Source organism: Corvus hawaiiensis, chromosome 2 (assembly GCF_020740725.1).
Source record: "Corvus hawaiiensis isolate bCorHaw1 chromosome 2, bCorHaw1.pri.cur, whole genome shotgun sequence".
Lineage (NCBI taxonomy): Eukaryota > Metazoa > Chordata > Aves > Passeriformes > Corvidae > Corvus > Corvus hawaiiensis.
The window spans coordinates 55,786,283-55,798,585 of NC_063214.1; the positions used below are offsets into that span (position 1 = coordinate 55,786,283).

The 12,303-nt window shown below is 35.9% G+C and overlaps 1 protein-coding gene across 8 annotated transcripts in view; it reads right to left on the bottom strand.

The window, feature by feature from the left end:
• POSTN (periostin) overlaps nucleotides 1-12,089 on the bottom strand; it is a 31,757-nt gene extending 19,668 nt beyond the window's left edge. For 5 of the 8 annotated variants that reach the window (XM_048295140.1, XM_048295138.1, XM_048295134.1 and 2 more), the window contains exons 1-9: nucleotides 11,699-12,089; nucleotides 10,117-10,215; nucleotides 6,097-6,161; nucleotides 4,691-4,848; nucleotides 3,915-4,079; nucleotides 2,932-3,078; nucleotides 1,901-2,042; nucleotides 1,057-1,269; nucleotides 741-875 (exon numbers count right to left, since the gene is read on the bottom strand). In XM_048295140.1, coding sequence (XP_048151097.1) covers nucleotides 741-875; nucleotides 1,057-1,269; nucleotides 1,901-2,042; nucleotides 2,932-3,078; nucleotides 3,915-4,079; nucleotides 4,691-4,848; nucleotides 6,097-6,161; nucleotides 10,117-10,215; nucleotides 11,699-11,820 — 1,246 coding nt within the window. In that variant the 5' untranslated portion in view covers nucleotides 11,821-12,089. The remainder of the gene's footprint in view (nucleotides 1-740; nucleotides 876-1,056; nucleotides 1,270-1,900; nucleotides 2,043-2,931; nucleotides 3,079-3,914; nucleotides 4,080-4,690; nucleotides 4,849-6,096; nucleotides 6,162-10,116; nucleotides 10,216-11,698) is intronic. The other 3 variants (XM_048295135.1, XM_048295136.1, XM_048295139.1) reach the window with 2 other exon arrangements.
• Between the last annotated feature and the right edge of the window lie 214 nt (nucleotides 12,090-12,303).

The following is a 12,303-nucleotide window of genomic DNA, read 5'->3' on the forward strand; positions in this document are numbered from 1 at the left end:
GACAGGTGACCCAAACTCACCAAAGAGATGTTCCATACCATAAAGTGTCATGCCCAGTATATAAATTGGGGGAAGCTGGCCAGGAGGTGCCAGTCACTGGCTGGGCATTGGTCAGTTGGTAGTGCACAATTTTATCATGCATCACCTGTTTCTCTTAGGTTTTAATTATCTGTTATTATTATTATTGTTTAGTAACATCAGTATTATTAATATTATTATTCTACTTTGTTACACTTATCAAATTGTTCTTATCTAAACCTATGAGGTTTTCTTATTTTTCTTTTCCCCTGATTTTCCTCCCCATCCCAGAGTGGGGAAAAGAGGGGAGTGATCAAGTGGATGTTTGGTACTTACGTGTTGGCTGGAATTAAACTACTGCATACATTTTCTGAGAATAAATAAGTTTTGAATCTAATGGAAGTAATGTAAAGATTAAGTCAGTTAATCTTAACTGGCAGTTCATTAATATATTTACATTCCCACAATTTGTCTGTTCATATTTTGTATCTTATTTAAGTGCTACTATTTCCATTAGCAAATGATATTACTGAAAAAAAGCTGTGCAATCTGGTGGTTAGGCTTGTTTTGTCTTTCTATGAGGTATGTAATTTGAAAGGATGAAGTAATTCCATTTGTCTATGGTGCTCTTGCAGTGAGACTTAGGTACTGGAAGTTATTTGGAAAACTGTCAGGGTATCACACATTCTCGTTTATTTTGACAATCTTTTAGAGCTACTAACCTGAGAAAGCACCATTCAGAGGTGCCAGGAGAGTGTATTGGCCTTCTGGCCTTAGAGAAGAGGTCAGACCTAGCTGTGCCACCAGGTCCGTAAAAGTAGTCTGCTGGGCACCTCCAAGCTCAATGACTTGTTTGGCTGCAAATAAAGAAATAAGAAAAGGTGTTTTAACACGCAATATCTTCCTATTCCTGATTTGGATTCTTTGTGCTTATCCAGAACTATCTATCTGAGGGAATCTGGGTAAGGAATATATCTTCAGATATTTCAGGATAAGAAATATCTTCAGTGTAACAAGTTTTTAATACATATCACTGACCAGAATCAGGAATTAGCACTTGATCAATGAGGTGGATAACGCCATTGCTTGTCACAATATCTTTGCGTTTCACCATTTTCACTCCATTCACAGTCAGACTTTCACCATCACAGCCAACTTCAACAGTGTTTCCTTCCAAGGTTTCATAGACAGCTCCACCTGTGATGGCTTCGGAGCACTGGAGAGTATTTAATATATGGAACTTCACGAGAGCTGCAGAAAAAAGAACAGGAATTTAATAGACGCAGGTGTTAGGACACGTATTTGTATACATATACCTCACACATAAGTGTGGAATAAATTATTACAGCTACTCTATTTTTAATATTATTCTAGCTTAGCTAGCATATTTTTACTCCCAGATACTTTATTGAAATTTAATGATACTGTAGGCCCCTAACTAACATTTACTGTCAAAACTATTTGGCATCCCTTATATTATGAAAACTATATAGGTTATGCTACAATCTGCTGGTGATTGCATACGATACACTCCAAAAGGCCCTCTGAGTACAAAACTCCATAGGCTATGCAAAGGGGTGAGATAATCTCATATTCAGATAACCCTGAACTTCTAGAGACAGGAATGTCTATCAGACCTGTACAGCTGAACTATTAGAAAGTCACTGTGCCTGTATTTCATAGTTCCCTGTAAGCTGTTTTGGAGACTAAGTCTTCAATGACTTTCTATCCTTAGGCAAGTGGAAAAATTAAACACAGAAGAAATAACTCCTCCTATACACATGAAAGTAGAGGTGCTTAATTCCAGAGCAATAAGGATAATGTAGTTTCTACCTCCTGATCCACTCATACGTATTTCTCATTTGCAAAAAAGTTCAAATACCTTCAGAAGCCACCTTGTCACCCATGATTCTTTCTAAAACTCCTCTTGGAAGTCTCTCAAAAGCTTCATTAGTAGGAGCAAAGAGTGTGTAATGACCAGGTCTTCCAAGAATATCCATGACACCTGATGTAATGGCAGGAGCCTAAAAAACAATTGTTTATTTTAATGCTGATTATTTGAAATATTACTAAAACACATTATCTGTCTAGTTTCACCTCATGCCCACAGATACTTGAATGCTAGACTGAGATCACAGTGTTATAAAAAGAAAGATCATGAATTTTATAGAAAGATGAAAAATTTAATCGACAGAGGAATTTTCTTTTTCAACTGAAGACTAGAAAGGATTGGTTTTTATATTATGATTTTTCTTAAAAAGGTTAAATGTTGTGGTTGCCTGTAACTGTCATTAGCTGGATTTGAGGGATTCAGAGGATCTTTTCCATCTTTATGCCTCTGGATTTAAAATACCTTTTTGCATTTATTGAGGAGATGGAAGATGGAAAAGGACAACAGTTATTTGCAAACCAACGGCGTATTTTTTAAATTTACAGCATGAAATCCCATTACACTGGGCAGACACGTTTTTCAGAAGATGGAAAAATTAGAAATTTGGCGAGTTTCTAATTATACTTCCTCTGTGCAAGAAAAACCCTTATGTGAGTCTACTGGTGCTCTAAAACTTGCTATGAGTCAGGTTCTGAAATTTGGTGTCTTTACCATTTTCTATCATCCATTTTGAAATTGTTGTTATTTATCTAGCACCAGACACTGTAACTTCCTGCTCATGTTTCATTGGCTCAGTGCTGGAAGAGAAGACACTTTTTATGCACAGGGACACATTCTGTTCTATTGATGTTGCCTTTTTATATAACTAGATTTGCAATATTAGCTGGCTCTCTTAATTTAATTTATTTCTCTCTCTTACTGAGCTAACCCTTCTTACTTCCAGGTGTCACAAACAAATAGAAAAGGAATGAAAAAACCCTCCTTAAATAAACAGAGAAGAGTTTTTATTTTTGTCCACTTACTCTAAATGACGAAAGATCATCCTCAGCTTCAATGAAATCTTGAATGGTATTTCCAACAGCAGTCAGGACACGATCGACGACATGGACAACACCATTGGTAGCAATCTGGTTGCCATAGATGATCCTGGCACAGTTAACAGTAACAACCTATATTTGAAGAATCAATTAGTAGAAGATTAAATATTACCTTGATCATAAGCTTGGAACCTCACTTTCACAGACTGGCAATGTAGGTACTGTACATCGTGTATTCACTGTTGTTATTTCAGTTGGGTTTTTTTTAAATTTGCAGTAAAGCCTTGTAAGATTTGAAAGTTTGACTAAGCTTCTGGAAAGATAGCAGCAGATTTATTCAGGTTACATTGATTTCGTATTCATGTTTAATTTCATACTGCAATTATTCTGATTTGGTTTTGCTTATCTGGCTAATACGGTGATTGTATTGTTTTTGGTGATGCAACCTGTAGACAAACATAAACATTTTTATGCGTTTAAGAAAACAAAGATGAGTGACTTAACTCAGAGGTGTCTAGCATTTATAAAAATAATTTTTTTCTAGCCAAATAATGGATGTGTGTTTCCTACAATCTTCAGTGCTCCTACCATGCACTCAAATTTAAATAAAAAACCTGCTTTAATATTATTTAGAAAAACGATGAAAATGTTTTGATTTTTTTGTCAAATTTTTTATGATCATGTATTTTGACCACAAAAGTCTTTGTCTTTTATGAAGAAAGTTAATTTTCATTTGAACTTTGATTTCTAAACAGCAAACAGCACAATGTTTACTTATTCTTTCTTAGTGATTAGTCTACACAGCAGGCAGAAGTTCTTCAAGAAAATATTTATTTTTGTCAGTGGCAACTGACTTGGTAGATGTTAAATTTTCAAGAATATATTTTCTTAGTTATAAAAGGAAATAAAGGAAGTAAAGGCTACAACTAAATAAATATATTAGGGGGGAAAAAAGAGAAGAAACTTACCCCATTAGGATAATGGTTAATAAGCAATTTCTGGCCATTGTACATAGACACCAGGGTCATACCATTCTTAAGGTCTTTTGTCAACATGCGCTTGTTTAACATGTGGTGGTGGAGAGCATTATACAGTTCAATATTTACATTGTCAACCAAATTCCTGTGAATTTCCTGAAGAAGAGAGGAATTTAATTAATTAGAAGCTTCAACACATTCTTCCCCTCAGAAAGATGTAGTTATTGTTTTACTTTAGTATATGCTTCCAACATATTCAACATCTGTTAGGGAAGACGACTTTGATGCCTATAAATCTGGATCTACTTAAATGATCTTTAAGTCTGATTTGCTCACAAATGGAAGATGAGGCTTCATCACAGGCATCATTGGAGGAACTTTAATTCAGTGTTTATTTAACTAAAATCATTACTAAAAGAAGGACACCTGAATTACTGACAGTGTACAGCCATACGTCATGCAGCTGCTGGAAATCCTAGAAGTTTCCCCAAAACTGTGTTAATAAAATTAACAATGCTAATATGTGTCATGCAAGTGCTTAAATAAGAAGCAATTACAGTTGCTTAGTACTCCTAAAAGTAAACCCAGCCTCTCCAGCTTCAGAAATGTATGTTAAACATGCAGATTTTTTCATTATAACTTGTGTTATGTCCTTTTATGTCTAAAATCTCCACATTGTTTCCAATCTATCCCACACTAGCTGCTTCAGCTAAAATGCTTAACTCATGCACGTGCACACACACACACACACACACACACACACTTACTGAATCTAACTGGTCCCAGGCTTCATTGCTTGGTGCAAAGAAAGTGAATGATCCTCGTCCCTCAATCTCTTCTCTCAGCTTTGATATGTCAGAGTACTGCTGTGTGGAGGTAGCTCCCACAATACCAAGTGTACCATATACATGATCAATAGGAGCAACTAAAAGAAACATGAGGTAAGAATACTGTAAATTCCTCAGCCCCCCAGTTTATCACAATCAAATTTACTTTGTGTCTTTTGGATGCAGAATAGTTCTGACACTGTTTAAGTCAGTATTAAACAATGTTTAGATTAAAAATTCCATTGTCAACATACTCAAAAATCATCTAAACATATCTGCTTGCTATTAATTTTTGTGTCTTTCTTAAAGAAAAATTAGATCAAACAATACTGAATATTGTAAAGTTTCTTTTAGAAGACCTGTTGTATTTTGTACCAACCCAACATGAAATGGGAGGCTATCCATGTTTAATCACAAAAATTTCAGTGGAGTGAGTCTCATTCAGTCATGATGGACCAGAGTTCTTTTCGTGAGGCCTCTTGCTCTTCTTCCAGTGTCTGGTTTATACATATACTGATTCCTCCCAAGAGTAAGAGTGGCCAGAGTCTCACAATTAAAACATGGCTACATGAGAACAGCATTCACCTCTCCTAACTTTAGGCATCTAGAAGTGGGACATTTGCATGCAATCTAATGGTTCTTGGCTCTTTTTATGGTTATGGAGAAGGACAGGCCATTCAAGACTATGACTGATATCCTAATGTAAACATCTGAAGGGAGATTAATTCATCTAAACAAACTGAACTCTGCATTATTGAACATAAAAGGATTATTTCAGATATTTCAGATCAAAAACTATGAAACATATTCTTTCTCATATTATTTTTTCCTGCAGCAATTAGTTTTATTTATACAAAGCAGAATAGCATAAATAAGAGAGATGAAGAATTTCTGTCTTCATTTTCACTCCTTCTTTGATAAACTCTATAAGATTCTTTAAGTAAATTAGATTCAAGTTTTTTCAGAAGAAAGAAAATACAAAATTTAGATATGGTCCACCTTGTGTCCTGGCTTTCTGACCACAGTGGCATGCTTTAGACTAGTCTTGGATATGATGGGAATAGGAATTAAAGTTCTTCTTTGGCAGCTTTGGGAACTGAAGACACTATCAATTCTCACCAATCCAGAATCTGGAAAGAGCTGGGAAATTCAACCTAAACTCTATGATCAAATTCAGTGCTGGCTGATTTTTGACTGTGTTTGCTGTATGCAAATGAAGCTGTGCACTCTTAGGCAGTACTTCTTAAAAAGAGGCAATTGTTTCTCATCATGACCACCTTTGAAACTCTGCTGTATTTATACTTCTTTCCATATGCCGACTTATCCATAAGAAAATAAGCTCATACCTGCAGGACACCCTCTCATACCCTCCATCTTCATATAGCCAGGACAGCACTCATATAAGACAGTCCTGTGGGATATAGACAAAAGAACAATTAAATAATATACCAGAGAAGTATACTAATTTTAGCTAAGTCTAATTTAATTTTCATTATCTTTTTTTCATTGCTAAGTGCATACTCTCCAGATTCATCCTTTTTTTGTCATTCAGCCTTTTTTGTGTTGGTTACAAATTGGTCATATTTTACTAAATGTAAAGCTTTTGAATTTAAAGAATGACTGAGATCATTAAATTTAAGTGTTGGGAGGGAACATGGGTGAGCATATTGTAGTCATATAGAGTTACTAAAAGATGATGAGACTAGAACAGCAGTTGAAAACCATTAATTTTTCTATTCTGTGTTGAACAGATTATATGACATTGAAGAAAGAGGAAAAAACCTATGAGGACATTAAAATAAAATCCTGGCAGAAGAATTGTAAATGAAAAAGACAAATTTAAATGAATGGAATCGAAGTTAAAGTGACAGAACTACATGAGGTCACTTACTTACTGGTTATAGGAATTAATAAGTATTTAGGAGAAGGTCCTGTGCATTGTATGGTGAAAAAAAGTTGGATAAGAGAGCCTCTGTTTTTCAAGGAAGAATGTGAAGAAGCTCAGGAATTAGGGAGAGAACTAATTAAGAGCAGACATAAAACTGGTTACGGAGAAGGAAGTCACTGAAGACTGGATGGATGGACACAAGGGTAAGTTCACTGGCAAATGTAGCATGGATGAAAACCAGAATACAAGAAATCAAAACCAGAGTTAAAAAAGCATGTCATTACAGCATACAGAGACTTTAGCATTGCCAGGGGCCAGAAAATGTTATATAATTATGCCAGTAAAATACTCGCATTCTCAAATACATGTAAGCTACACATAACAGCAAACCAGGGCTGAATGATAATTCCATAATGTAATGATCATTTTAACATTGTGTTTCTTATAAGATATAATGCCTTCTTAATTAATAGACAGAAATGAAGTTCTACCATAGACCTGTTTGAATTCTCCTCTCTTACATGGAAATGGAAATTCACTAAAGTTATCACAGAGGTATTCTGGCTCCTTGGGAGAAATTTAATACATTAAACTTCAGATATTATTTTTTAAATTATGGTACACTGTACTGTATATGGTACACTATAATGACATCACTGTTTTACATAATAGATTTATTTTTATAGGTGCTGCTGATATTGGCAGTTCAAAAGTTCTGAACACTAATTCCTTGAAGGTTTTTACTGGGTTTTTAACCACTACAGTCCAGCTTTTAATTTGCAGAATCTTTGGTGGCAGCTGAGTACACTTCTCTCATTTTTCATAATCTAAAGATGACAAAAAGTTAACCACAACCACATTAAAATGAACAGCTTATTCAAATGAAAAATTGGACTTCATATCTTCAACATCCAAACTACTTCAAGAGATTTTAAAATAAAGTAGACTGGAGGAAAAATCATAATAAACAGCATGATTTAAAAAGTGAGGATTATCATTCCGTAAAAGAGAGCAATCTCTTTTTGAGGTGGGGAAGATTAAAGATTTCTTTTTAAAACACACTCTTTTATTTCTCCGTGCTATGAAAATATTTTGTCTCCTTTTCCTCATATGCATATACATACATGACATATTCACCCTTCTGCTATGTGCATATTTTCAACTGAGAAGCCATATATTGAAAGTATTTGTATAGTTCTTTTTAGTACATCTCTTTCTTTAAAGCAATTCACTGAATGGCTATTTCTCTGGAATACATGAATAGCACAAAATTTAGGCTACAGATTCTTAAGCTAATAATAAACCTTTTACCTAATAATAAACCAAGTTCTTTTTGCATCCTTGCCAGAAGCTAATAATAAAAACATAACAATCTGATTATCTGATTGAAAAAAAAAAAAATGTAGCCGAATAGGAATCAAAGTGTTCTCTCAACTGTGTGAACTGCTTTGTCATGAGAAAATATTTTTTCCTTCCCTGGAACAGAAAATCTTTCTCCCTCATCCCATGAGAAGCTATGAAATATTGCAGTTTAATTAGATTTTGGAAAAAGGAAAGAGGCAGCTGAGTTATAAGCATAGAGTAAGACATGGCAAGTTTAATCCTCATACCGTATCCAAACACGATACAATTAATGAAAGACAGAAAATTGGCTGAAGAACATAGTTAAGAAGAAAATGCTTTTTCAGCCGAGCATTACAAGATCAGTGCCTTTTTTTACCACGTATCTTGTTATGCACAGCCCAGGCTTCTTTTCAATTATCAAGTTCCTACTTAAAGTACTCATATTCCCTTACAGTTTTCTTCAGTTAAGTTAGTTTGCTGTGCTCACAATGTAAGAAAGATGGGATGGGAGTAAAAAGGTTTGTATAGAACAACATCCCACAAGAAGGTTAGAACCAGATAAAACTCGGGGCAAGGTGCAGTTCCTCAGTGCCACCCATGTGCAGGCACAGCACACCGGGGCAGTACGACCTCAGACCAGACCAGAAATTATCCCCATACGTATCCCTACTAGTTCAATATAAGCCTGTGCCCAAAGAAGAAAGCAAGCAATTATTCAAATGAGAAACAATGTTGCATTCTTGACATTTTGGTGGGGTTTATATCTTTATTTGTCTTGGGATTTTTTTTTGTTGTTATTGTCTTTTTTTTTTTAGTACAAAGTTGTCCTGATCTCATCCAAAGGAGTATATTCCAAAGGAAAAAGACTGAACAACACTACCTTAATCCTTGTTATTCTTGGCTAAGAGAGACAGTTTTCAGTTTATTCAAATCAGCTCTGTGACTCATCTGTTTCTACTTCTTGCTGGCATGGAAATAAAATACTGCTGAGAAACAGTGGAAAGACTTTTGGTCCAACAAATGCTGATTTTAGGAAATTTGTAAGTTACATTCCCATTGTAAACTTATAGCAGTGGACAGGAATTGTCCATAATTAAAACATTCAACATTTTACAGATATAAGTTAGGGATGACTTGTTAATATTGAGATACTGACATGAGAAGAGCTGTTGTCCTTTGGATTAGCATTCTTTTTGGAGTAACCTCTTTAGTCTTGTGTGCATTTCTGGTTTTAGTATGCAGAGTATAAAACTCATTAACAGCTAAGACTAAGTTATAACAGATGCTCAATTATAACCACAAAAACCCCTTAAACAACCCTCGGAGTTCTATGGCTCAACTTATTCTCATCCACATTCTTTTCCTCCTCTAGCCTTGCTCTGAGAATGCTTGTATAATGGTAGGGGGGTTAAAATGGAAGGGAAAGGGCAGGTGATAATTTTATGTATACTCCCACGACCAAATCCACACAGCCCCACTGCTCAATGTCTTCCACTGGTTGTCTGTATTAGACTTCTTGGGACCTTGCACAGGATTTGTAAAATGTTTTGCAACTTACATTCCTCTAAATTCTAGTCATGAAAAGAATAAAATCTTCACGTGACTTCAGTTTGATGAATCTAAACTGCCTATTGCTTCAAATTATTTTTCCTAACACATGAAGGTATCTATCATTGCTCAATGCATTTTGCTTCTGGAGCTTGGCAACGCAACAAATTCCCTCAGATTCATTCTGAGAGCAGACTTTCTCTCATAGGAAGACATGACATCTATCTAGGAATAAAACCACAGGAGTAGGTTGTTTTCCAAAACTGCCTGTGAGAATATCCAAGTTCCAGTCTAAGCATTTTCAGGAAACACCCTTCTTCCCAATGTGTCTGCGGTAGAATAAAATTTAGTGCCAAAGTTGTCAGTGGTATGGCAGACTTTACTGAAAGGTGAAATATTTTGGATGACTAGCAGCATGCCCAGAGAAGGAAAGGGGAAGTCAGTATAGCAATGCCACCTGGAGGAGAAGTAAAGTTTCTAGTATAACCCATAACAAGTTAGCTTGTCTGTGAGAAAAGGAGTTTTCTAATTGTACATTTTATTATCTCAATCAATGGAGAATAGTTTGGAAGCAGAGCATACTTACGCTTTCTTTCCACAGATGGTTTGCTGGTACCAATTTCTGCAAGTGCTGAAGTATTTCTTTTTTGTTCCCATAACTTGCTGAAGAGCACAGACATTTGGGCTATGGGTGCAGTGAGAAACATTTTAAAAAGAAGTTTTTGTACATCTTTCGAAAAATTCTACATGAAATAGCAGCAAATACTCTTCCTGTTGAGTAAGAAATTAACATCTGGCTTCAGTTCCTGGGACAGGTGTGCTTTGAAGTAGTCACAGTGCAAGCTCTTGGGACTGCCCAGCTGGATTCCTCGGCAAGCCCACCCTCCCCGCAGAGACAGAATCTTCCCCTTCATTCTGGTTTGACCCTGTGTCTCTGATGGGCAGTGATCACTAGCTGTGCCCAGTCAAGTCTCGGTATCCATTTCTCCCTTCCCCCTGCAAAGTGAATTACCAGCCACCAGGGACCAGTGAATACCATCAGGCCCTTTTCTTTAAAGGTTTTGTCTTTTACACATCTGTGCAGCTGAAGGTCATGGGGAGATGGGGAAAAAAAGTGCCTTGTTCTTCATGTAGAAGGAAGCCCTGTCTTCTGTAAATCAATCAGCTATTTTGATTGCCAACCATTTGGAGTACTGCAGGCACCTAAATAAACATTCTGGGAATTACTGGGGACCAAAGGGTAAATTGGCATGTAAATAAAAGGAGTCACAGACTTCAGATGAGGAATACGTGTTCCTTAGCATGGTGGTGTACAGAAGAGGAATTTCTTATGGTTAAATTCCACGGGGCAAGGGCATTTCATCATTAATTTTTATACTTCTGCAATTAAAAAATTCATCACTTCAGGACTTAGAATATATACTTTACATCACTGGGAAGCCGGTGAGCTTTTTTATTTGAAAAGCTAAAAAAATATTGAAAAGTGTGTGTGTGTAGCAGGCAGTGGGAAGACAGGATAGTAAACAATTCTTATTCACAGAATGTTTTTTGCTTAAGACTAGAGGAAAATATCTTTAGGCACATGTGTTTCCCTGGCACCAGCTGTTCAAATTATTTCCATGTCTCCAAGCAGCCTGGCTTGTGAGCATTGTCTTTTGGAAGCCCTGCTGAGCAGCTTGCTGCATTGCTCTAGTGGGAACAGAAGTTTTACAAAGGGTTCCCAGTATATATTCCCATGTTAGAAAACATGTAAATAGAGTTCATGATTTTCATCAGGATGGAATAAAGAGAGCAAATACTGTGGGATAGCTCTCAAATCTCTAAAAGTTTGAAAACGCACATTAAACTTTTCTGACATCCCATTACAATACTTATGAACTGAAATTAATTTTGGTGATTCTGAATCATATTTTATCCATTGAGAAGTGGTTATTTTAGATTCCTTTCCATTTTATGAAGTTGAACAGTATTCTGTCTCTTTTTAAAACTCCCAGAAAAGCTTTTTATTCAGGAACAATTATTGTAAAATGAATTTAAAAAGAAAGCTCCACTTGAATGACAGTAAAAATTCATAGTGAAAAATTACATGTAATATAATGCTAGAAGAAAGAGGAGAATAAAGTTTAACAAGCTTCCTTTTAAATTAGAAATAAAAGCCAGTTACTTACCCCTGGTCGCGTGCCCTTATTCGACTATGAGTTAAAATCTTGTCATAGTGAGCATAAGCAGCTGCTTGTTCAAAAGCAGACAACAAAAAAGTCAAAAATGTGAATAGGAAAAAGATCTTCATCTTTAGTCCTCTGTTGCTTCTGGCAAGTCTAGAAGAGAGAACTGGCAGAATGTCTGGAGAGCTGACAGTTTATATACATGTTAGAAGGTGGTGGGAGGGAACCACAGGATCAACCTGAAACCTTGTACCACCCCCCTTAGAACAGCAGCTTTTGCTGCCAGCTTCAGTAACCTAAATCAGTACCATACATTAGCCATATAAATAATTTCTTTTAATCCCCAACTGATTAATTCTTCTTATTACAGAGGCTTAACATTTTATTCTGCTGACACAACAACAGAGAGAGTTTGAGAAGTTTAGACTTTGACTTATGGTTTAGTATTTATAGCACTGAGGCATCCAGAGGTCATGATCATTGCACGTGGTTTTATTCAAAACCAAAGGAAGATGTCTGTTCCCATAAGAACTGCATTGCTTTCCTTTGTTTTCCATGTCCTCACAGTTATCAGCTATGAGCTGTTTAACCAGTGAAGTTGATGAAAG